At 68.3% G+C, this 22,914-nt stretch overlaps 1 protein-coding gene across 1 annotated transcript; it reads right to left on the bottom strand.

The window, feature by feature from the left end:
- Positions 1–51: 51 nt before the first annotated feature.
- Positions 52–21,945, bottom strand: ARHGAP23 (Rho GTPase activating protein 23). The gene is given in 25 exon segments (XM_040537120.1): positions 52–1,716; positions 1,718–2,373; positions 2,498–2,529; positions 4,014–4,107; positions 4,214–4,255; positions 4,424–4,549; positions 4,677–4,766; positions 4,858–4,931; positions 5,122–5,200; positions 5,578–5,733; positions 5,822–5,940; positions 6,099–6,226; positions 6,653–6,714; positions 7,996–8,295; positions 8,379–8,516; positions 8,631–8,688; positions 8,776–8,887; positions 9,068–9,223; positions 9,533–10,964; positions 12,117–12,171; positions 12,585–12,663; positions 13,012–13,104; positions 14,046–14,070; positions 17,288–17,467; positions 21,341–21,945. Coding segments are annotated over 25 exon segments (4,968 nt in total). The 5' UTR covers positions 21,629–21,945; the 3' UTR covers positions 52–1,322.
- Positions 21,946–22,914: the final 969 nt, after the last annotated feature.

The following is a 22,914-nucleotide window of genomic DNA, read 5'->3' as shown; positions in this document are numbered from 1 at the left end:
GAAATGGGGTCCACGAGCTGGAAGGCGCAGCAATAACAGCAGGAAACTCTCCTCAAATAACCAGTTTATTTCCACTATATAGATCGGGACTCGTAGAAGGACAGTTTCCAAAGCAGGGTTTTTTTGTTGGGGCTGGTTGTTTTTTTTTTTTGCAGTTTTGCATATACCGACTCGTACAACACGCCAGGGGTACACATGCAGAAGGGTTTAAAAAGTCAACAGTGGTCCAGCGCTTTGTGTGGTCGGGGCTGGCCTTTCAGCTGAGCAAAACTTCTTACAAAATCCTTATAAATCCTTTGTAATATGTTACACATTTAGAGACACTATTTACAAAAAAAAAAGGGGGGGGGGCGGGAACTTTACAGCAAATATTTGCATAACGTATGAGAACGACGTGTAACAGTGACAGTGACTTGACTTGACGCCCCCCCCCCAGCCCCAGGGGGAGCTGCCGGGCCCTGGCATACATGTGTCTGTGCTCCCCATGTCCCCACGTCCCCCAGCCGAGCCGTGCCCCCCGAGGTGGCAGCACATCACCCCCTTCCTAAAGTGCTTCTGGCCGGGAGGGGAAGCCTGGGGAGATGGGGAGGGCGGCGAGGGGAGGTTAGAAAGGCGAGCAAGGGCTTTGGGGGCTGCTGGGTCCAACAGGGGCTAGGACACACCTTGTGTCCTGTACCCATGGCACGGTGCTGCTCTGAGCAAGCCCCTCTTGTAACACTGCTCCTGCAAGAACCCAGCCAGGCCACGTCACTGCCACATCCCGCGGGGCCATCACACCCAGATGGGAACCCCAAGACCGCCATCACCCAAACCCTGCGGCCTCACATGCGCCGTGTCCAGGCACAGGATGGTGCGAGGGCACCAAGGTCCCGGGGTCCCCTCCCCGAGGCTTTCGGGGGGCAGGAGGGGAGGGCTCTGGCGGGGACAGCCGCAGCCGCAGCACCCTGGGAAGCGCCCGCACTTCGCGCCGCCGCAGCTGGGCAGCCCCAGGGCCGGCACTGCCGGGGGGCAGGGACCCCACAGCGTGGGGGAGCAGGGGATGGGGTGGGGGGGACACTGGGCTCATGCACCCCCCCACCGTGGGATGGGGCCAGGCTGCAGTGCAGGACCCTGCAGGGCCCCAGTGACAAGGTGGCTTCGTCCCTCCTGGCCCACCCGCTGCACCGGAGCCACGGAGAGGCGTCACGAGGGAGGCCGTTAAATAAATGCAGCTTGTCAGGAGCACAATTAAATACAAGAACAAATGCGAGTCCTTAAATTAAACACTGTCCCCCAGCTGGAGGGGGGGGGAGCCTGCAGCCCCGGGGGGGCCTTCCAGGAGGTCAGAGACACTGCGGAAAGCGCAGGGGGGGCACAGGGCCGGGAGCTGGGGGGCCAGGGCTGCCTGGGGGGCTCTTGGTGCTGGGTGCTTTGGTGGCACCACCGGGCTGGGCCGGGCTGGGCGCCGTGGGCCGGGCTTTGGTGGACTCCAGGCTGCTGAGCCCCGAGTCCTTGTCACGGCAGGGCCCTGGGGGGACGTCGAGGCCCCCACGCGGCTCCTTCCACTCGTTGAAGTTGAGGTCCTTGAGGCCGCCGGGCACCACCACGGTGTGCCGGCGCCAGCTGCTCTTCTTGCGGCGCGTCTCTGGGGAGTGGGCTCGGCGCAGGCGGACCCCCATGTCGTCGGCCGAGGCGCGCAGGCGCTGCCGGAGCTGCTCCCGCAGTGAGGGCCGGCCGGGGGGGGGCCCAGCCACCCTGGCCCTCCCCGGCAGGCACTGGGGTCTCACCGGCCGGCCGGGGCCGCCCCAGCTTCCTGCGGGCCAGCGTGTCGCACTGGATGAGGCGGTGGGAGTTGAAGGATGGGCGCCCGGGGGGCACCTTGTCCTCGCCCCCTGCGCCCCCCTCCACCTGCCCCAGCCTGGCCCGGGCACCCTCCCGGCTCTCCGTGTCCGTCTCCACGTGGCTGAACTCGCTGCGCTCGTCGTCCGCCTCCTCTCCGCGGCTCTCGGCCACCGACTGCACCTCGGAGCACAGGCTGCGGTCGATGGTGGACAGGGTGGAGTAGCCCGACACGATGGAGCGGGCGTCCAGCGCCGGCTCAGCCCCACTGCCCCCGGGCTCCAAGGCGCTCTCCTGCTCCGGCCCCGCCGGGCTGGGGGCTGCCAGCTCAGTGCCAGGGCCGTAGGGAGCTTTGCCAGGCCCCGGCGTGGCAGCCATGGCCTCCTCATCCTCCTGCTCCTGGCCCTTGGTGTCCCTGTGCTCCACGTCATCATCGGTGCTGCTGCTGAAGCCCTCGGCCTCTCGCCGCTTCTTCCTCTTGCGGTTGACGGCTGAGATGAAGGGGATGGCGAGGAGCTCTCGGTGCGACGGCTCCTTGCGCGACGGCCACGTGCCCTGGAAGGACAGGGGTGCCACAACTTAGGGACAGGCTATGGACCCCGTCCCCGCAGCCGGGGTTCCCAGCTGTGGTGGGGGCATTACCCCGTTCCCTCTGGCCCCAGCCCGGGACCCCTCTCACCTTCAGTTTGGCAGAGCCGCTGTGGGTCGAGTCTGTAAGGCAGAGAGAAGAGAAGGGGATTAGCGAGGCCCCGGCAGGGTGGGCGCATGCTGGGGCAGGGGTTCAGTGGGCAGAGCCGGGGACGCTGCTCTGCTCCCCCAGATTGGGGACGGGGACACACTGGAGCCATCGGCCCAGCCAGCCCCATGCAGGGGTGCTGGTGCTGAGTGGGTTTGGGAGGCTGCAGGAAGGAGCTGGAGTGTGGGGAGGCTCTGGTCCCACATGGGGACCCCGGCACCACTCACCCGCTGCAGCACTGGTCACTGCAGAGCCCCGAGGTATGGAGCGGGGACGAGGGGGGGGCACACAGGCAGACACACACAGTTCACGCTGCCAAGAGCACGGCCGCAGGACCCCAACCCTCCCGTGGCCACGGGGCACAGACAGGACTGGGGCACGGCCCTGCCACCACCACATCACCAGGATGGGACATGGGGAGCAGCTTCAATACCAGCGCTGGGGGGCTGCGATGGGGCAAGTGCAGTGATGGGCTGAGCGGGGGAGGGGCTCGGACAGGCCGTGGGGCTGCCCTGCGCTCCCCAAAGGGTTAGGGGACAGGTGGGGACATGGGGGGTGACAGGCAGCCTGGCTCGAAGGACAAGGACAGCACGACAGACACCCTCTCCCACCCTGCAGGCCCCAGCCCAGGATGGGGTTAGAAGCTGCTGACGACGAGAGAGGGGGAGGCAGAAAGGTGCTGAGCCCTCCCCAGGGAATGGGGAACCCCAGAGCCCGGCATTTGGGTCCCGGGGCACTTGGTACCAGCCCCTGCCAGGGTGTGCCAGCACCAGCCCCAGAGACACCACAAGGACCCACCAAAGAGGGGGGAGAACCAGGGTTGAAGGAGTTTGGGCTCTACTGGGGCCCGGGAGCCCCCCGATGCTGGGGAGCCCTGGGGACAGTAGCTGGGCAGGACAGCCTCCCCCCGCCCCCTCCCACTGCCCCTCCTGCTCCCGCTCTCTCGTGGTCACCCGGAGGAATTAGTGCGTGAGCAATGCACCCAGGATCAACACTGTACCCGCTCTAGCTCTCGAGGAGGTCCGCTGGAGGAGGAAGAGGAGGAGGAGGAGGAAGAGGACAGCACAGAGAAGTTCAAGGAAAGAACATAAGAAATCAGTCGAACGTCAAAGTCTCCCGGTCTCTGGGCTGTCAGCGTGAGCGGCACAAGAGGGGCACGGGCAGGGGCCCCGCAGCGGTCGTGGCCCAGGTGCCACTCGGCCGGGTCGCAGGGGATGAGCAGCCACCGGAGCAGGGGCAACAGGAGAGGGCAGGGAGGGGGCTCTGCCAGCACCCATGGGTGTCCCCGCATCCCAACAAGGAGGGCACGGGCACATCACGCTCTGGCACAGAGCTGCAGCCATGGAGAACCCGGCCAGCTGCCTGTGGCGGTGCGAGCATGGGGACGGAGTGGCCAGAGGCAACTGGGGTGCCCCAGTGCCAGGACCAGGGGGACTCTGCCCCAGGCACGGCTCCTCACCTGAGGCATCGCCGGGCGCCGCGGTCCTGCCGATGTTGGGCAGCAGGTACTCGATGTTGGGCACAGACTGCGCCTCCTTCTCGTCCACGGGGGTCTGCAAAGGGACAGGATGCTTGGTCAGGGGGCTGCTGATGGCCACCGGGTCTGTGCCAGGGCTCTGCCCCGCTCTGCCCCCGCCTCCGGGCCCAGCCTGGACTCACCTTCTCGCCCTTGTCCTCCTTGTCGCTGAAGAACCAGTCTGACTGCAGAGGGAGATGGCAGAGGGGTTAGGGCCCAGCCAGGCATCCCCGGGGTGCAGCAGTCCCCCACCCTGACGTGCCTCCCCCCAGGCAGCTCCCAGCCCCAAATCGTGGGGATCAGCAGCCCCCCTCCAGCCCCGCCGACAATGAGGTCGTGCTGACGCCACCTACGTGCTGGATGAGGGTCTCCACGATTTTGTAGCGGTCGGGCATGTGCGTCACCATGTCGGTCATGTTGTCCTCGGACGTCCGCACCAGCGTGGGGCCGAACACCAGGGCCAGGTTTCGGGGCTCCATCTGCAACCAGAGCTGGGGTTGGTGCCTGCCTGTGGCCGCCCCCTCGGGTGCCATCTCCCTTCCCACCCCACCGGGAGCTGCGGCTCAGCCCCAGCTGGGGGGCTTGAGGCCGGGCAGGGAACAGTACCTTGTTCTTCTCCGAGTGGTCCGCAATGGTCTTCAGGTGGCCCACCAGGAACTTGAGCGTCTCGTAGTAGTGACCTGGCAGGTCCCGAATCTGTGGGAGGCACAGGGTCACCCCTCTACTCTCCCCACAAGCGGCCGGTGCCCCCCGCTGCCGATGGCAAGGCCCTGCCCGGTCTCCCTACCAGCTTCCGCAACGTCCTCATCCTCTCACTGGCGTCCTCTATCCGGTTGGCCTCGATGAAGTCATTGTACTTATCTGAAAGGGACAGGGGTCAGGACCAGGGGGAGGGGAGCAGGGATGCTCCTTGGGGCCAGGGACCCCTGGGTGCACTGATCAGAGGGTTGGGGTGTCCCAGAAGGACAGGACATGAAGGGGCAGGGAAGGGACAGGGACCGGGGCCGATGGGCGCAGCGAGGAGGTGCCACGGCCGCGGTGCGGGACTCACCGTCAGTGAAGAGCGGCTCAGGCAGCTTTCGGAAGAAGGATTTCAACAGACTGCTGATGACGTTCAGGTCCTGCCACCGCTGCGGGGAGAGAAGGGGCTGCTCAGCGGGACGGCACCAGGGCAAACCCAGGCACCAGCAGGATAAAGTCCCCAGCCCAGGGCCACCAACACCAAGAGGGAAACCAGCCAAGGCCACCACAGCCATGAGGACGGCAGGAGTGTTGTCCCCACCCCGCACCCAGCAGGGAAAGGCCGGTGCCACCACTGTGCCATGAGATGCAAAGAGACAAACGTGGCCCCGAGCTGCCGCCCACGCTGCAGACAGCATCCACTAGGCGGCCCTGCCACCCCGGGGATGGTCACGGCATGGAGACGGGGACGTGACGGGGACAGGGACCAGGAGAACAGCACCAGGAGCACCCCAGGGGCACAGGGACGGGGCCATGGGGGCCTCACCTCGTCCTGCAGGTTGATCTCGGTGGCTCCTTTGTTGAGCTGCTCCTGCAGGCTGGACACCACGGCGTTGTTCCCGGGCACGCGGTAGATGCCCATGTACTCCAGGCCGCGGTCCTCCACCACCTTGCAGCAGGCTTCAACAATCAGGGGCACGTTCTGCGGGGACAGGGAGCAGTGAGGGAGGCGCGGGGCTGTGTGGGGTCGCCGGGGCTGCCCCTGGCCGAGGCACCACCACGCGCTCTACCTTGTTGTCCGGGGCGGGCTGGCAGTCCTCCAGCCTCACGCCAAAGGCGCGGGGGGCAGATTTCTTGTTCTTCTTCATGATGTTGATGCCCCAAGGGGCTTTTTGGGAGCTGCTCTCATCTGGGCGAAAAACAACCATGGGATTATTTGTTAAGAGTCAGGATGAAACAGCAAGAGCATCCCTGCTGCGCTGCGGGGGTGAGCGTGCGGGCACCCCTCCTGGCGAGGCGCGCAGGTTTGCTGTGCTGGAGCTCCCCGTGCCGCAGGGGGGCACCTACCTTTCATTACGGCCGCATCCTGCCTCGGGGACCGGGGTGTGCTGGTTCCCGTCTGCTTTAGGAACTCGGCTCTGATCCCCAGCCCACGGGAGCCCTTGGGCGAGGAGTCGGGCTTGGCACCCGCCGGGCTGTGAGGAGAGCAGGGTCAGGGCGGCACAGCCGGGACCAAGCACCGTGGATGGGCCCCCACCAAACCCCCCCTCAAGGCCCGGTGTCTTTCAACCCGCCCAGGGTCCTGCCCCGGCCCCATGGGTGCTCACGGGGCCCTTCCTGCCCTTTGGCGCTGACCCCACAGGGCAGCACCCCATTCTGGGGGATCACAGGGCTGAGCCCCATGCCAGTGCCGTGGGAGCTCCGAGCCCTTTTAACCCCTTGCTCGGAGCTTGCCCGAATCAGACCCTTCTTGAACCCCAAGCAAAGCCTGGCGCAGCTGGGACATGGGGGTGCTGCCCCGCTGCAGGTGGCGCTGGTTTTGCTCAGTGCCCACTGCTCCCTGGGGCGTCCAGGGGTGGGCAGGGTGCCCTGCTCGCGCCTTGCAGCCCCCGGGTCCATACCTCACTTTCCGGTAGTCGTTTAGCTTCTTGTTGATAAGCGCTTGGCTGGCAAAACCGGGGTCCTGGGGAGGCAGAGACAAGAGGGGAAGGGGGAGCTTGAGCAGCGCGTTCTCCAGAGGCCCTGGGTAAGTCCACGCTCTCCCAGATGCCACACGAGGCCAAGGCGCAGCCCGCGCCTGCCTCCAGCGCTCCTCGCCGAGAGGCACCTCCAGCGCCTGCCAGCCCCAAGCCGGGGTGAGAGCAGGACCCGAGCCCTGGTGCCCCAAAACAACCGGTGCCTGGCAGCGCTCGCTGCCCCGCAGAGGCCTCCGGCGCTCCTTGCCATGGCACACCGTACGCGAGCAGCACAAGGGCTCCAAGCCGGCCCCAGAGGCTCAAGTCCAGCCCTCCGCAGCACGTACACCTCCACCTGCCTGAACCAGACACACAAACTGCACCCCACGGTGCCCAAAGACATGCGCCCTTCCCTGCAGGGTGTTCCCTGCAGGGTCCTGGCCCCAGCAGGCAGCCAGACAACTCCCAGTACTCCAACCCGGCAGCACCTTCCCTGCGCCGGCGCTGCCAGCCCTGCACCCTCTGAACAGGGCTGTGCTGCAGCGAACCAGAAACCGCTTCAAGCTCAACGCACCCCCCAGGGCCGGAGCCGTGCCACAATCCCGGCATCAACGCTGAGACCAACCAAGGCCATCGCAGCACCACAGGGAATGGTGCACACCAGCCCAGCGCCGGCACATCCAGACCTGCGCAGCCCCTCCGGTGGAGCCCGCGGCCCCGGGAGCAGCTCTCCCTTCTCTGACCCGAGCAACCACTGCACAGACCGCAGCAAGGGCTCAGCCCGGACCCTGCGCCAGCCCCGAGGACAGGCAGCACCACGGGGACCGTGTCCGGCGCAGGCAGGGAGCTCCCTGCAGGTCTCACCCGCAGCCACAGCGACACCAACGCGCCCCAGGGTGCTGATGCACCACGGACGGGGCTCCAGCCAAGCCACGCGCGCTCCTCTGCCACTGCACTACCAAGCGCAACCAGCAGCTCTGGCACAGCCCCTGTCTGGCCGAGCTGCTGCGATGCTCTGAGAGCTGCGCCGCCTGTGCCGAGCACCTCGGCGCACCCTGCCTGGCCAAGCTGACGGAGCCGCACTCTTCTTGGATGCCGCGGTGCCCGGCAGCCGCCGTGCACCCCTGGGAGCACGGTGCGGCGCGCAGGACAGGCGAGCCCCACGCTGCCCGGCCGAGCACGGGCTGGCCGTGGCCTGGGGAAGCAGCACAAGGCAAAGAGCCGGAGAGAGCCGAGGCGGTTAGTGCCGGGAGAGCCAGAGGCAGCCGGGAGCCCCATGTGGCTCTCACCTCGCCCTCGGCCTTGCTGTTCTCCCTGATGACTTTGATCCAGGCCAGCATGTCTTCCCGATCCTCTGCCTGAAAGAGATATTCACAGAAGTCAGCGGTCGTCAGCCGGAAGACGTGCTTCCTCTTGGTCTCGCTGTAGGAAATGTCCACCAGGCACGCTCGGATGCTGATCGGCTGCTCCTCCTCACCTGGGGCCGGGCCGCAGGTCACTGCCTCCCGCCTGTCCTTGCACAGGTACAGCGAGTGGGTGCGCAGCACGGCGAAGACGCGCTTCCACTGCCGGATGCCTCCACCGACTTTCTGCGGGGAGAAGGAGCCGGGTCCGACCGTCAGAGCTGCCCGCGGGCCCCGTGCCGCCGGCCGGGCCGGGGGTCCCCGCGTACCTTCCCCTTTTTGGTGAGGATCTGCTTGTAGTGGAGCCAGCCCTCCTTCCTCACGTCGCTGAACGTGACGTCCGAGAGGTCAGAGGTGGAGTGCCTTTTGGAGCGGGTGTCTTCGGACGTACCGAGGCTGTCCAGAGACTGCAGGGGCGAGACGGAGCGCGGGGTCACGGGTGCTGGCATCGGCTGTGCCTGGCCCTGCCACCCCCCGGCTCCGTGCCACCGGCACCGCCAGCTCCGGCCGCCTGCACTCACCCCGTCGGTGAAGAAGCTCCTCAGCATGCGGAGGCTGGGGACCCGGCTGGGCATCCTCCTGCGGAGAGAGCAGCCCCGTGAGCGGGGTCACGTCGGGGAAGGGACGGCGCCCACGTGGTGGCCGAGCGACAGGAGCCAGCCCTACCTGAGGATCTTCCCCTCGTCCCGAAATGTGTTCAGACCATCGTCGCATGACTTGGAGCGCTCGGTGGTGATGGCCAGGAGGTAGGAAGAGCGGCGGCCGGCCTTGATGCTGCCTGCGAGGGGGAGGAGGGCAAAGCACACGGTCACGGGGCTTTGCAGGGCTCGGGCAGGTGCCAAAGGTGTCCCAAGGGGGTGAAGGGGGCAGAGCTGCAGCCCCCGGCCACAGTGAGCCCATCTGCCCCTGCCAGCCCAGCTCCAGGTCCGGGGGTTGTCCCCGTTCTGTTCCCACTTACTGCAGTCCTGCGAGTAGTGCCGGCTCAGGGCAAAGGCGAAGGTGGGCGAGGAGGGGCTGGTGGCAACAGCGGGCGCAGAGTTCATGGCACTGGAGACGACGGAGGAGGCAGGGACGTGCTTGGCCTTCAGGTCGATGCTGGGGCTCGTGGGCTCGTCTGCGGGAGAGGGGTGGGAGGTGGCAGGAGGGCTTAGGGCAGGATGGGACAGGAAAGCCTACGCCGGGAGCCCCTGGCCCCTATGGCAGGTGGTGGGTTTGCACCCCCAGCAAAGCCAGAAGCCCCCACTGCACCCAGACCCTCGCACCGCAACCCTGACCCGCACTGCACCCTGCCCGCTGCATCCAGCCCCAGCCCTGAGGACCCCACTTTGGGACCAGGCCCCCCACGGTGCCCTCCCTGCCATGGGGCACTCACTGAACTGCCCATCCTGGAGCAGGGCCAACAGAGACGAGCTGCCGGACTCACCGATGAAGGGGATGGATGCCAGAGAGTCCTCGGGGGCCGCCAAGGGGGCCACGCGCCGGCCCGACCGCTCGGCTGCCGGCCTCTCCCCTCTGCTGCTGGCTGCTGGCGGGTCGCAAACGTCCGTTTCCTTCACCCCATCGGGGAACACAAAGTTCATCTGCCGCAGGGGGGGCGGCATCTTGCGGCCCGTGGGTGGCTTCTGACGCAGGACCACCTCCTCCCTCCGGTCCTCGTGCTGCTCGGGCACCCGGCTGCTCTCCAGCCGCTGCTCCTGGGGGGCTTCAGGGGCCAGCGGGGGGCCGGGGTGAGTGGGGCCAGCAGGCAGGGGTGCAACGGGGGCTGCCCTTTCCGGGAACGGGGCTGCCGTGGCGGCCGGCCGCTGCGTGATGCTGAAGGTTGGGAGGCCACCGAAAGCTGGGTCGCGGAAGGAGAGGGCGTGCAGCAGCCCGGTGCGGCGCTGGAAGGAGGGGCTGTAGCTCCGGTAGCCGATGTAGCCCGAATCGTCCACGCTCTGTAGGTTGGGCTGCGACGGGTGCTTCTGCACGGGGGCTGCCGGCTCCCGCGCGGCGGAGGAGGAGGAGGAGGGCGGCGTGAAGGAGCTGTGCGTGCCGGGTGGCCCCGCAGCCGTGGCTCGGCAGAGCCTCTCGGGTGGCCACGCGGAGCGGTCGAGGCGAGGGGAGAGCAGGGCGCCGGGCTCCAGCGCCTCCATGGAGCGCCCGCAGCGGCCCAGGCTGTGGTCGGAGCGGGCTCGGTGCGCCCAGCCCTCGCGGGCGGGCTGCAGCAGGGTGTCGTGAGAGGCGCTGTGGGGCCAGCCCCGGGGGGCCGCCGAGCCCCCCAGCCGGTCCTGGGACACACTGCGGTAGCGGGGCGGCATGGCGTATCGGCGCTCCTCCGAGGTGCTGCGCCGCGGCTCCTGGCTGCAGAACCAGCGGGACAGAGCTTGCTGGCACTCCTGCCGCCCCGGCACCCGCGGGCCCCCGCCGCCCTCCTTGAAGCCGCAGTGAGTCCGGTGCTCCGCGAGGTGCTTGGGGCCCCCGTAGCAGGAGGAGGCGGCGGGGGGGACCCCATAACGCTCGGGCAGAGAGGATGCGCTGGAGCTGGGGCAGCCGCTTCGGGAGAAGGAGCCGGGGCGCCCGTGGGGCACGGCGGGGCGCTGCGGGGGGCCCCCGGGCTGCGGCTCCTCGGGGCGGTGTGCGGGGCTGCCACCCGCCTCGCTGCGGGCGCCGGCGAGCGCGGCCGTGCTGAGCGGGGACGAGGGGCCGGCGGGGCGGTGGGCACGGGGGTCCGGAGGCTGGCCTAGGGGCGGCTCAGCGCCCCGCGCCTGGAAGGGGTACGTCTTGCGTGGGTAGCAGATGGGAGGGGGCTCGGGGATGCTCTGCGCCCCGCCAGAGTACGGCTCGTTGCCCTTCAGGTAGGCATCCTGCGAGTACGCCTGCGGGAGGACAGGGGGGTCAGGGTGGGGGGGACCGCGGCCACAAACCCCGCTCCCACCCCTGGGCAGGACCCCGCAGGGACGCTCTCTCCTCGTTACCATCGGCTCAGGCTGGGCAGGGCGGGCTGCAGCCCCCCGGTCCTGCTCTCCCACGGGCCCCCCCCCCCCCGCGCCAAGCAGCGCCGCCGCCAGCCCCTTCCGCTCTCCCCGCCGCCACGCAGCGCCCGGCCACCCCCCCTTCCTGCTTCCCAAAATACCCCGGGACGCACGGGCTGGCCCGTCCCCGAGCCCTGGCTTTCCCTTCTCACTTTTCACAGGCACCTCTGACTCCACGCCCTGGGAAACCTCAGGGCCCGGGGAAGGCACAGATGTGAGAGCCCCCCCAGGCTGCAAGACGGCCCCCATCCCTCTGGGGACCGTGCCACTGCTCGAGGACACCGTCGAGGACACCAGCAGCAGGTCCTGGCGCTAGCAGACCCCAGGAGAGGCGCCCACCAACCTCCCCCAGACCCCTGGGCTCCAGCCACCCTCTGGGGTCAGCGGCTCACCGCCGCTGGAGCTGCTTGGGGGGCTCTGAGGATGAGCCAGACCCTAACACCCAGAGCACCCAACCCTGCAGCTACGCCTGAGGATGCCCCCCAAAAAACAGGGGGCACATTCCCCAGCCTTTCTGCCCCCGAGCCCCCCAGTGCCACCATTTCTGCATCCGCTGACCCTCACAGGAGCCCTGTCCCCAAGTGTCCCCCAGGCACCAGTGTGATCGGGGGCACTTGGCCCCCCCAAAAAAAACACAGGATGGGCACAGGCAGGGAGAGCAGCCCCTCTCCCGGCCCGCCTAAACATTTCCTCCCTTCCTGGCTCTCCCCGCGGAGCTGCTCGGGGTTCTGCCGGCTGCCGCGGGGCGGGGAGGACAGCCACCCCCCAGCCGCACACCGCAGGAATGCCGGCACACCCCGGGAAGGCCACGCCAGGGAACCTGAGCCCTGGAAACCAAACCGGCCCCTGGCACCCGCCCAGCAAACAGCAGGGGCAGGAGGAATTTCACTGCCCGGCTCCAGGATCTGCACCCGACTCGGCATTGGTGCCACCAGGACCCTGAGCCGGGTTGGGGGCAGCCGGGGGCAAAGGGCTCGGCCAAGCGGGGGAACTCACCAGCTGGAGGATGTCCTCGTCCTTGGGCATGATGGAGAGCTCCAGCACATCGTCACTGAGGAGAGAGGGGGCGAGGGGTCAGGACGGCCAGGGCCACGGGCCGCCTGCCCCCCTGGGTGAGACCGCGCGCGCGGCCGGGTCCCTGCGGCGCCTTCGCCTGCCCCAGCCTTGCCGATGGGGCTCGTCCTGCCAGCACCTCACACCAAGTCCCAGCAACGCAGAGCAGCCACAGCATCCTCGTTCGTGAGGGGACAAATGTCCCCGTCCCCACGGGAGAGACACCGGTCACGGCGCGCTGCTGCCGGTCCCCATTCCCCGGCTGCACCGAGTGAGTCACGGCTCTGCCAGCCCCAGGGACACCCGGGGACGGTGCCTGCTGCGACGTGTCCCCTCAACGTCACCTCCCGGGCTCTGCCCAGCCCCGTGCTCCTCCCAGCCCCGTGCCAGCCCCCTGCAAAGGGGACTCACCTGTTCTGGATCAGGGCGATGACCTGCGAGTAGGTTTTCCCAATGATGCTCTCCCCGTTCACCTTGACCAGCCGGTCCCCTGCAGAGGGGGGGAAGAGATTGTCACCCCGAGCACATGGGAGGTGGGGACGCCTGGCTGTCCCCCCACAGCAGGGACTGGACACGTCTGGGGCTTTGGTCAGGGGCAGAACCTTGTCCCAAGTGACAAGGGGAGCCGTGGGGACCCCAGCACTGCTCAGGTCATCTCCACCCAGGGATGACAACAGGGAGTAGCAAGAAAGGGGTAAAAAGAGGGAATGCAAGAAAAGGACCAAAACGAGCCCAAAAAGCCCTGGCAGACGAGGCAGAGCTTTGTGCCCATCCCACCAGCAGCTCTGAGCCTCCCTGGCTCTGCCACCCAGCTGCACCCGCGGCGTGCCCCGCTCACCGGTGCGCAGCCCGGCCTGGTGCGCCGGCCCGTCCTCCCGCACGTTCTTCACGAAGATGGTGTCCATGGGCTCCAGGCGGCTCCGTGGGGGACCTGCTCCCAGGGGACAGAGGGTCAGGGAGCCATCGGCACGGCCAGGTCCAGCCCCCCGCGAGGTGCAAGGCAGGCACCCCGCACACACGTGCACACCTACGCACACACCCTGCCCTGCCAGGCTTTTGCGCGCTTGGCCCCTCGCCGTCCCTCCTCTGCCTCGCTGAGCCCAGGTGCCGCAGCACTACGTGCGCTCGTGACCTGCGAAACACAGGTCCTGCGTGGGGGAGACCCCTCTGCGGGGGTCCTGAGCTCCCCTTGCCCCCAAAGCAGCCACAACTCCTCCTTGGCACTACAGCGGCTGCGGTGCTTTGCTACGGCAGGGGACGTCCCCCGCTGCGAGCACTCGGGCGGGCAGGTGGTGGGCAGGTGGCTCGGGCTGGTGCTGGCAGGCAGGGGAAGGGCGGTGGGGACACGGTGCTGATGCGGGATGCTGAATTCCCTGGGGACCCCCCCGCAGCGAGGCTGGTGTCCCCCCGGTCCCCATGGGCACCCAGCGCTGGGTCTCAGCACCCCAGCCCGCCCGGCCCCGCGGTGCCTCGTCAGCCCGCCAGCGCGTCGATGCGTTCTGACGCCTTCACATTCTCTCCCATCACCGTCAGCCCCCAGGGGAGAGAGGCCACGTCCCTGTCCCCAGACAGCCGAACTCAGCCAAGCCGTGCGCCACGGGTGCGGGTGCTGACCCATGCCCAGCTCCCTGGATTTGGGACAGCCCCTGCGGCACAGCGAACCCCCCAAGGGGGCACTGCGCCCACCTGCCTCTCCACGTGTCCCCAAGCTGCCACTGTGCTGCTTCTCTGCCTGCCTCCATTTGGGGCTGTGCCACCAGCACCACGGCCACCGACCAGCAGAGACGGCTGACCACGACCCGGCCAAAGCCCCCACTCCGACCCACACGAGCCCTTTGACACCCACAGCCCCTGCGCAGCGCCGGCGCTTACCTGCTCGGTTCCCATTCTCCTCCTCCTGCCAAGAGAAGAGAAAAACACTCATTTGGTGGCTGGGCCAGGATGGACACCACAGGGAGACCGGGAGGGGACAGGATGGGGAGGTGGGGTTGGATTCCCCCAGCCAGGACAGCTTGGCGGCACCCCACAAAGCCCCTCGCGGACCCGCACGTCCGTCCGTCCCTCTGCCCTCTGCCGCCCCAGGCTGCGTAGCCAGGGTAAAATTAACTCCTGACACCGGATCCCGCAGGGCCGTCAGCGCAGCCCGGCGGCAGCCAGGAGCAGGATCTGGCCCTGGGGCACCAAGCTGCTGGGGAAGGGGCCGGTTTTGGGGCAGGGAGTGTGAATTTGCTGTGCCTGCATCGGCTTTGGGGCTCGCCCTTCTCTGGGGCCCCTGAGCCTCCCTGGGGAGAGCATGAGCCCCCGGGGTGGAGGGCCAGAGGGGTACACAGGCACCCACACCACACCACTGCAGTGCCCCTGGGGCACAGCCCCCCAGCAGGGACAGCTCTGCCACAGGCAGCCTGGGCCATGCTCTGCTGCATTGCAGGAGGGGTGCCGGGGGGGTCCTGGCCCTCCCCTCCCAGCCAAGGGACAGCCAAGGTGCTCAGCCTGGGCAGGGCACAGGGTGCTGGCACCCATCCCACCAAGCCCCCAGGCCCGCTGTGGAGCCAGCTGCCCCCTGGGCTGCTCAGCCCCACAGTCAGGTCCTGAGGATGGAGCCAGGTGCCTGGAAGGGGATTTCTCACCCTGCAAGTGCCTGATCCTGCCATCGCCAGAGCAAAGCACTGGCTCGGCTCCAGGCAAGAGGCTTTGCCAGCAGCATCTGCTTTGCAGGGCAGTGGGGCACAGCCCCGGTGTGCCCAGGATGGGCACGGCCCTCTGGGGCACTGGGAAGGGCCAAGTCTCCACCGCAATGTGAGGAGGGGATGCTCCTGGTGAGGAGGAGGGGGCTGGAGGGACCTCCCCATTGCACAAAGGGAAGGAAAAGCCATGTCCCGCAGCCCCGGCACACACCCGGCACGTGGGACACCATCACACCTGTGCACCGAGCAGCTGCCACAGTGCCAATACCAAACCATGGGGCTGCCGAGGGACCCTCGGGGGACCCAGGAGGCACAGACTCGCCCCAGTGCCCAGCCCGGCCCCCAGGCAGCCCCGCTCCCCGGAAAGGTGCTGACGTGGACGCGGCGGTGCTGGAGCGCGAGGAATGCGGAGCTGCCGCCCCCCTCCCTGCTGAGTCAGCGCCACCGAAACTCAGCCCCCAGACCTGGCCACCCGCCGGCACCCATGGGTGCCGAGCCAGCCGCGCCGCGCCCTGCGCTGCCAGCTCGGAAGCGCCGGGTTTGGCTCAGACGGGTGCCGGGAGCGATTCCCAGCTCCTTCCCAAAAGCATCCGTCCCTTGCGGGTCTCTGCCGGTCCCTTCCCGGCCCTGCCATGCCGATGCCACGCAGGGCAGCACCACGCGCTCCGTCCTGGGGAGGCTCAGCCCCAGCGCCCAGCACTGCGGGGCAGAATCTGCCCTTAGCTCCTGGAGGGTGCCCTCGAGTCGTGCAGGTCCAAGGAGGGGCAGCAGCGCCGCGGGCTCGCAGCGGGGTTGGGCCGTGCCCACGACTTCCCCTGGCAGCGCCACAGTGGCGGAGGCGGCTCAGGTCCATGCTCCTGGCACGGGCAGGGAAGGGCAGGCACGAAGGGCTGAGGGGAGCAGAAGCGGGAGCCGGGGAAAAGTGCTGCCACTCGGGGACACCGGGACCCGGCTTTGGCAGCGGGACCACCGGCGACTTGGTTCTCCCCACCCCGTGATTCACTTCCCACAGCATTTCCCTGTCTGCTGGCGGAGGGCGGCGAGCACTGGGCCGTGCGGCTGCCGGACGCGTCCCCTTTGTGTGCACGAGGCTGAGGGGGGACGTCACACCCCAGGAGACTCGGAGCTGCCGTGGCAGGAGAGCTGGCCGGTCACCTTCACGTGCCGAGGGCACGGTTCACGCAGGAAGCTGCCGGGTGGGTGCTTGGGGTCCCCTCGCATCCGTCCCAGAGGAACAACGTGCTGCTGGTGGGTGGGGATGAGCAAAGCCCCCCGAAGGCACGGGGTTGCCCAGTGCCCAGCCCCAAAATCCAGGAGGGAGAGGGCAGGCTCAGCCAGCAAGGCAGAGGAAGCAGGAGGGATTTGGGCTGCTTTTGTGGAGGTGGCCCCGAGCAGAGGGGGCTCCCCAGCCAGACGCCTCCTGCTCACCCCCTGGGTGCAGACGGAGAGGTGACGTCCCCACCCCTGCCCTCACAGCACGGGGGGACCAAAGGACCAGGCCAAATCCAGGCTTGTAAGACAGGAGCAGCTTCCTCTGGGAGCTTGCTGGAGCAAGACAGGCGTAGCCCGGGGGGCTTCCCAAAAGCCGATGGCTCGCAGGGTGCAGGGGTTGAGAAATCCTCGGGTTGCTCGCCCCAGCGGTGCAGCAGCAGGGCTGCAGGTGAGCCGGGAAGCTGCTGCCTGGCTCCCAGGGCAGATCCAGCCCAACGCCTCCAGCTGACAGGCAGCACGTTGTGAAACCCCGAGCTCGCCGCCCAGCCCTGCGCTGCAGGCATGTCCCACCGGGGACTGGCACGCCGCCCTCACCGCACTTCTGCCAGTCCCAGCACCCACAGGAGCACCAGTTTCTGCTGAAGGGCTGCATCTCCGCAGGGTTGGTCCAGCACCCTCTGAAAAGCCAGCTCCTGGGCTCCCAGGCGGCCACGAGCGCTTTCCTTTGGCTTGAGCCATGTCCCGCTGCGACGTCCCCACTCCCTGCCCGCGGGGTCTGGGGCAGGATGTGTGCTGCAGCCAGCAGTCATGCCAGGGGCTCAACATCGTCTTTTCCTACTGTTCCCAGGGCTGTCCGAGCCTTGGGGCTGCTGCTTGGTGCTGAGGCATCGTCTCCGTTCCCACAGACAGCCGTGTCCCCAGCCAGAAAGGCTCCGGGACGTCCCTGGAGGCGCTGCCCACTCGCTGCTTGCTCAGAATGTGGCTCCCAGCAGCTCCACGGCTCCCCCGTCTCGGGGCCACCCATGGGTGGGGGCACCCAGACAAGGCGGGCAATGGATGGCCCACTCCATGGCTCCTCGAATCCCCCCATGCCCGCAGATAACACACAAGCATCCTGCACCAACTGGCCGTCCCCCAGCCCCTCTAAGCCCCCAAGTCCCCAGACAGACCCCAGCAGACCCCAGACCGGGGTCCCCCCGCCCCCAGCCCCAGCCCTACCTTGGCCGGGGAGTGCACCGCCGACTCGGGGGGGTAGACGATGAAGTGGCGGAGGGTGAAGCCGAACCCCCCCTGCGTGCTCTTCCGCAGCACCACTGTCTTCGGGCCCCCCCAGGGGAAGGGCCCCTCCGGGGGCGCGTTGTCATTCGGGGAGGCCCCATCTCTGCGGCCCGGCGTCGGCTGTGGGGACAAGGGGGAGATGTCACATGCAGCAGGGTGAGTGCGGGCAGCCAGCCCCAGCTCAGCACCACTGCCCTCGGCCCTGGGGGTCTGCTGAAAAGCCCCCTGGCTCCCAGGAGATCCCTCCCAACTTCCAGCCCTGCTGCATCAAACGACAGCTCCCAGAGCCCACCCCAAAGGCATCCTCAGAGCCTCCTTGTGAGGGACGTTTTGGAAGAAGGCACATGGAAAGGGAAAAAAAAAGGGGGGGGGACCTGGAACGAGCCGTGCCTTGGGTCTGGACGGGACCCAGGACAGAGCAGACGGAGGAGAAGCTGCAGAAGGGGGGCAGCCGGGGGGTGCATGGCCAGGGGAGCCGGAGCTGCGGGGACAAAAGGTCCCCTTCCGATTACTGGTGACAACCAGGAGCGCCCTGGGGCAAGCCGGAAAGAGGCCTCCCGGGAGGCGGCGGGCAAAGGGCCACGGCCGAGGAAGGGCAGGGAGCTGGCAGGGCTGGGGCACTGGCAGGGGACGCTTCCTGGAGCCAACCCCAGCGCAGGGCCAGTGCCGCCGCGCTGCCTTCCTGCACGGGCACCAGGTGCCGGAGCAAGGCGGCGATGCACGGTGCCGGGAGCTGCTCTCCGCAGGGTTTTCTGCTATGAAGCTTTGTCCGGGGGCTCCTTCATGGCAGAAAAATGGCCCCGTGCTGCCCCTGCACCATGCAAGCGCCTGCAATGCAAATCCCCCAGCCTCGAAACAGGGACTGCAGGGACACGGAGCGCAGCCACGCGTCCTTCCTCGAGTCCCCCCCTCAGGCGCGTCCTGTCACCTCCATGCCCAGCCAGGCGCACGAAGCAGGGAATATTTGATCAGGCTGTGCCTGCGAGATAACCCCGTTGCCACCCCGCCGCAGGCTGGGGAAAGAGCTGCCGCCAGATAAATCTGCCGGCGGCACCCGCACACCAGGAGCGGCAGACGGGCCCAAGAGGGCCCAAGAGGTCAGAAACCCCAGGTTTGCAGAGGGGACATCGCTGCACACCTGGCTGCACACTGCACGTCTGGCTCAGCACCGCACATCTGCAGCCCACGTCTGCAGCGGGGGGCTCCGCCAGCAGACCCCCAGCTGTGGCTGCGGTCACCCAGCCCCCGGGGCCGGATCCTTCCCCACTGGCAGCTCCGCTCACGCAGCAGTGCCCAGGCCTGAGCAGCCACCGGATTCTCCCCCAGGAGTGTTAAAATTCAGATGACATCTCCCCCCCCAAGAGGGAGGGCAGCAGTAGCCGGTGGGGTGATGAATGAGGGAGAAAGGAGGCAAAAACCAGGCGGGGAGGGGAAGAGGGACGCACAAAGGGACGAGGCACAAAAAGCCTTTGTCTGCGCCTGTGCTGAGCCGGCCCTTTTGCTGCCCGATCGGCTCAGCAGGGCTCCCTGCACCCCCTGTGCCTTGTGTCCCGTGCACTCCTGGCTGTGGCACCCATCCAGGCTGGGGGGCCAGGGGGGGGTCCCATCCCTCCAGGGGCAGGGGAGGGCACGGCCACAGCACCGCAGGCCCCAGCCAAGGGCTCCCGTGTGGCATCTCCCCAGCACAGCCCCTCTCCTGGCCCCCACGCCCCCCCGGCAGCTCTGTTTGGGGGCAGCGACTTGCATGGAGAGACACAGGGAAGCTCGGAGGCTTCGCCTCCTCTGGCAGCAGCAGGGAGATGAGGGCGGCTTCGAGCACTTGCAGACCCCGCAGAAACCCCAGGAGGTAGAGAGCTGTGATGCTGCAAACCCTGGCACCAGGGAGCCAGAAAACCCCAGCACCGGAGTGGAGCACAGCAATGCCCCCAGCCCTACACGCCCCCAGGACCCCAAGTCCTCCGTGCGCCGTGGGGACCCAAAACATGACCAGAACCAGCGCCCCAGGCTCCCGCAGGGACCCCAGGCCCCGCACACCGCGGTATGATGCCCGTCCCTATCTGCGCCCTCCATTGTGTCGGCCGCCGGCTCGCTGGATTATTTTTAAGCTGACAGCTGAATGTGCCCCGCTGATTTTAACCAGCACCGACAAGCCTCGGAGAGGGCAGGAGCGGTGCAGACACCAGCGGCGGCACCGACCCGCGGGGATGGGGACGTGTCCCTGTGTCACGGGCATGTCGGAGCCGTGGCCATGGCTCCAGTGTGCCCGTGACACAGGGACACGTCCCCAGGTCCGGGTTGCCCATTACCAAGCACTTAGCACCAGCACCAGCTGCCCAGCAGGCCCCCGGGACCCCCCCACACCTCTCCCCCCTCCCCAACAGGCTGAGCCACCCCATTAGCATCCTGCTCGCTGCCAGCTGCTGGCACCGGGAGGGGACACGGGGCAGACAGAAGGGTTTCTTCCCGCAGCTGTGGATGCTCAAGTGGGTCCCAGGCCCCCCTGCAAACCCACCACGGAAAGCGCTGAGGACCCCAGGCGAGCAGGTGCTGCGGCCGGTGCCCAGAGGTGACCCCAGCCCGGTGCCCATCACCCAGAGCTGGTCCCACGAGCCTGAATCCAACCTTGCAGAGGAGCTGGAGGAGATCCTTGCATTGCAAACAACCCTCCCCAGCTGTTTCCATCCCGAGGTTCTGACCTCGTGGCGGAGGAGGGACTGCGCAGGGACCCAGCACCCTGACCCTGCTGCCAAGGACAGGGGGACGCCGGGCGGGAGCACACCGTGTTCCCTTCGCCCTGATCACCAGTCCCCTGTAGGACTTCTACAGCCCCTCAGGCCCCGTCGGGGGGTGCTTCCCCCTCAGTCCCCAGCTCCGCTCCGTCCCCCTGGCCTGAGTTAGCCTGGCGCGGGAAGTCACCCGCTGCAAAGACCCAGACGAGACCCCGCAGAGACCCCTGTGAGGAGACAGGCACGGCAAACCATCCCGCACCAGTCTCAGCTCACCGTGCCTCAGTTTTCCTCTTCGCCCGCCCTAGCTTGGAGCTTTCCAGGCCGCAAAGCCCCAGCCGTGTGCTCGGTCATCCCCCAGGCAGCCCACGGCCCCGCGGGTTCCTGCAGCTCCCCTGGGGGACAGCAAAGCCCCAGCGAGGGGCCGACACCTGAACTGTCATCCCAGCCATTTGTCCCTGGTGCCCCGTCCCCTCTCCCCGCGGGGAGCCAGCGATCTCCTGCTTTTGGGCTTTATTTTAACCGCAGCCCAAGGTTTCTGACGCGCTCTGAGCAGCTGCGTCCTGCTCATTAGCCTGGCTCCCCAAAACCTCCAGCCCCGCACAAGGAGGGGGGCTCTGCCCCCACGTCAGGCACTGACTTCAACTTTGCACAAGCCGCCCCTGAGCCCCGCTGAGCCTCCCCTGCCCCGCGCCAGCAGCCAGACACGGCCCCGGCGCTAAACCCCAGCGCTAAACCCCACAAAGCCGCCCCAGCGCTGCTGTCGCAGGGCCGCGCGCCGGGGCTCATCCCAACAATCGGCCGTGGAGCCGGGCACCGGGCACGCTGCCCGCCCTGACGCGGTGCCGGCCGGCACCTCCCGGGGACAGGCGGCCCCGGTACCCCCCCGCTCCCTCGCCCCCGGCACCGGCACCGGGTCCTTGTGCCACGTCGTGTCCCCCATGGGTAGGTAGCCCCCGGCGGTGTTCAGCTCCTGCAGAACAAAGGAGCGTTCTCCCCACATCCCCCAGAGCCCTCGGGGTGGGCAGGATGCGTCCCCCTCCCTGGCACAGCGAGCAAAACCCCCGCGCACAGCCCAGCCTCGGAGCCCCCCAGCGGGGCACGAGCCCGGCCCCCCAGCCGTGGCTCCCCGAGCCCCCAGCCCCAGCAGGGGACAGGGCAGAGGGATCACAGCCCCAGGCCACCCCTGCCCAGCCCCACCAGCACCCTGCAGCCCCCCACCTCCTTCCCCCCCAGCCAAGCAGCGACTCCCGCGCGCGGTTCTCACCCTGCGGCCCTTGGCGGTGCGAGGGGGCGCGCAACGGGGCCGGGGTCCCGGGGGCCAGCGGGGCTCGGGGGCGGCGGCGTGCCGGCGCAGGCTGCTCAGCCAGATGCAGCGGGGCTCGGGCGAGCTGCAATCAACGCCGACGGCGCGCTCGCACCGCCAGCCCTTGCCGGCACGCTCCACGCTCCACAGCGCCTTGCTCACCACCGCCACGGGGCTGGGGGCCGGCGGGGGGCCCTGCAGAGCCCGCCGGGACCCCCGCTCCCCTCTTCCCGAGCTCTCTTCCACCATGAGGCCGCGGGATGGGCACGAGATGCGGGCGGCGAGGCGAAGCAGAGCGGGCTCTCAGCAGCTGGAGCAGCCGATGGCCAGAGGAGCCACGGCTCCCCTCCTCGCCGCCGGCCCCGGCGGAGGGATGGCGGGGACCGGCCGCATCGTGGCGGCTCTCACGGCGTGCTGGCGGCTCTCCCCCGCCAGCAGCACGGCCCCCACCGTGCACAGCGGAGGATGGGGGGGGACAGGCGGGGGGAGGCGGGCGGCCGCACGCCCCAGCCCCGCTGGAGGGCTCCGGCTCCAGCTGCTCGCGGCGCTCAGCGTTCCCAGCCCCGTCACTCCCCCCCCGGCCTGAAGTTTTGCTTCACACACACTTTCCCTTTTTTCCTTCTTTTTTTTTTTTTTTGTTTTGTTTTTCGTTTTGTTTTTTAACCGCCCCCTTCTTCCTCCATCACCCCGGGCAGCATCCGACCCTCCCCGCTTCCTCCTCTCCCTCCTCCCAGCCCCTTCCTTCCTTCCTCCGCTTGCCCGCCGCGGGGCACCAGGCGATGCCGGGACGGGGCTGACAGCGGCCGGCGCACCCCTGCGAGGGGCTCTGCAATGGGGAGCCCAGGGGAAGAAGCCGGGGGTCCCAAAGCCCCTCCCAGCCTCTCTCTGAGCACAGGGCCCAGCGGAGCCCCCGCAGCAGGGACATGTCCCAGCCCCATGCTCTGCTCTCGCAGCCCCCAGGGACTGGTGCAGCCCCCCGGTGGCTGTGGCAAAGGGAGGGTTCTCCAAGGACGTTCCCCACCAGGAGCCCAACCAGAGGCCCCCAGCTCCTCCGCTGCCCCCAACACCCCGGCACCAGGGCAGCTGGTCCCTGTTCCCCCCAGGCAGCCACAGGCCACCAGCCCCCGTGATTTAATCCCCAGCTCAGAGCCCCCGGACAGCCAGGCACAGATGGCAAACCGTGCTCACCCCTGGGTGCGCCGGGGGGGCTCCCACAGCTGTGGGTGAATGATGAATTCCCCTTCCCCAGCCCACCCCACTGTGCATCCCCCAGAGCCATCCACACCACAGCACCCGAAGAGGGGAAGAACAAAGACAACGGCGGCACCCGGGGGAGCGCAGGCTGGTCCATGGGGTGCAGAGGAGGAGGAGGAAGGATGGGGAGGAAGGAGCGGGAGCACCCAGGGACAGGGACCTGGAGCTCAGCATCCCCGCAGGGGCCCCGGGCACGTCTTGGGGGACAGCCGCTGCGGCCCCAGCTGGGACAGCCCCGCACGAGGGCTCCCGTGCCGCATTCCTGCCGCGCTGGAGGCCGG

This window comes from Cygnus olor, chromosome 25 (genome assembly GCF_009769625.2).
Source record: "Cygnus olor isolate bCygOlo1 chromosome 25, bCygOlo1.pri.v2, whole genome shotgun sequence".
Classification (NCBI taxonomy): domain Eukaryota; kingdom Metazoa; phylum Chordata; class Aves; order Anseriformes; family Anatidae; genus Cygnus; species Cygnus olor.
Note: the sequence above shows the minus strand (reverse complement) of the source record. Positions and strands in the feature narration are given on the sequence as shown.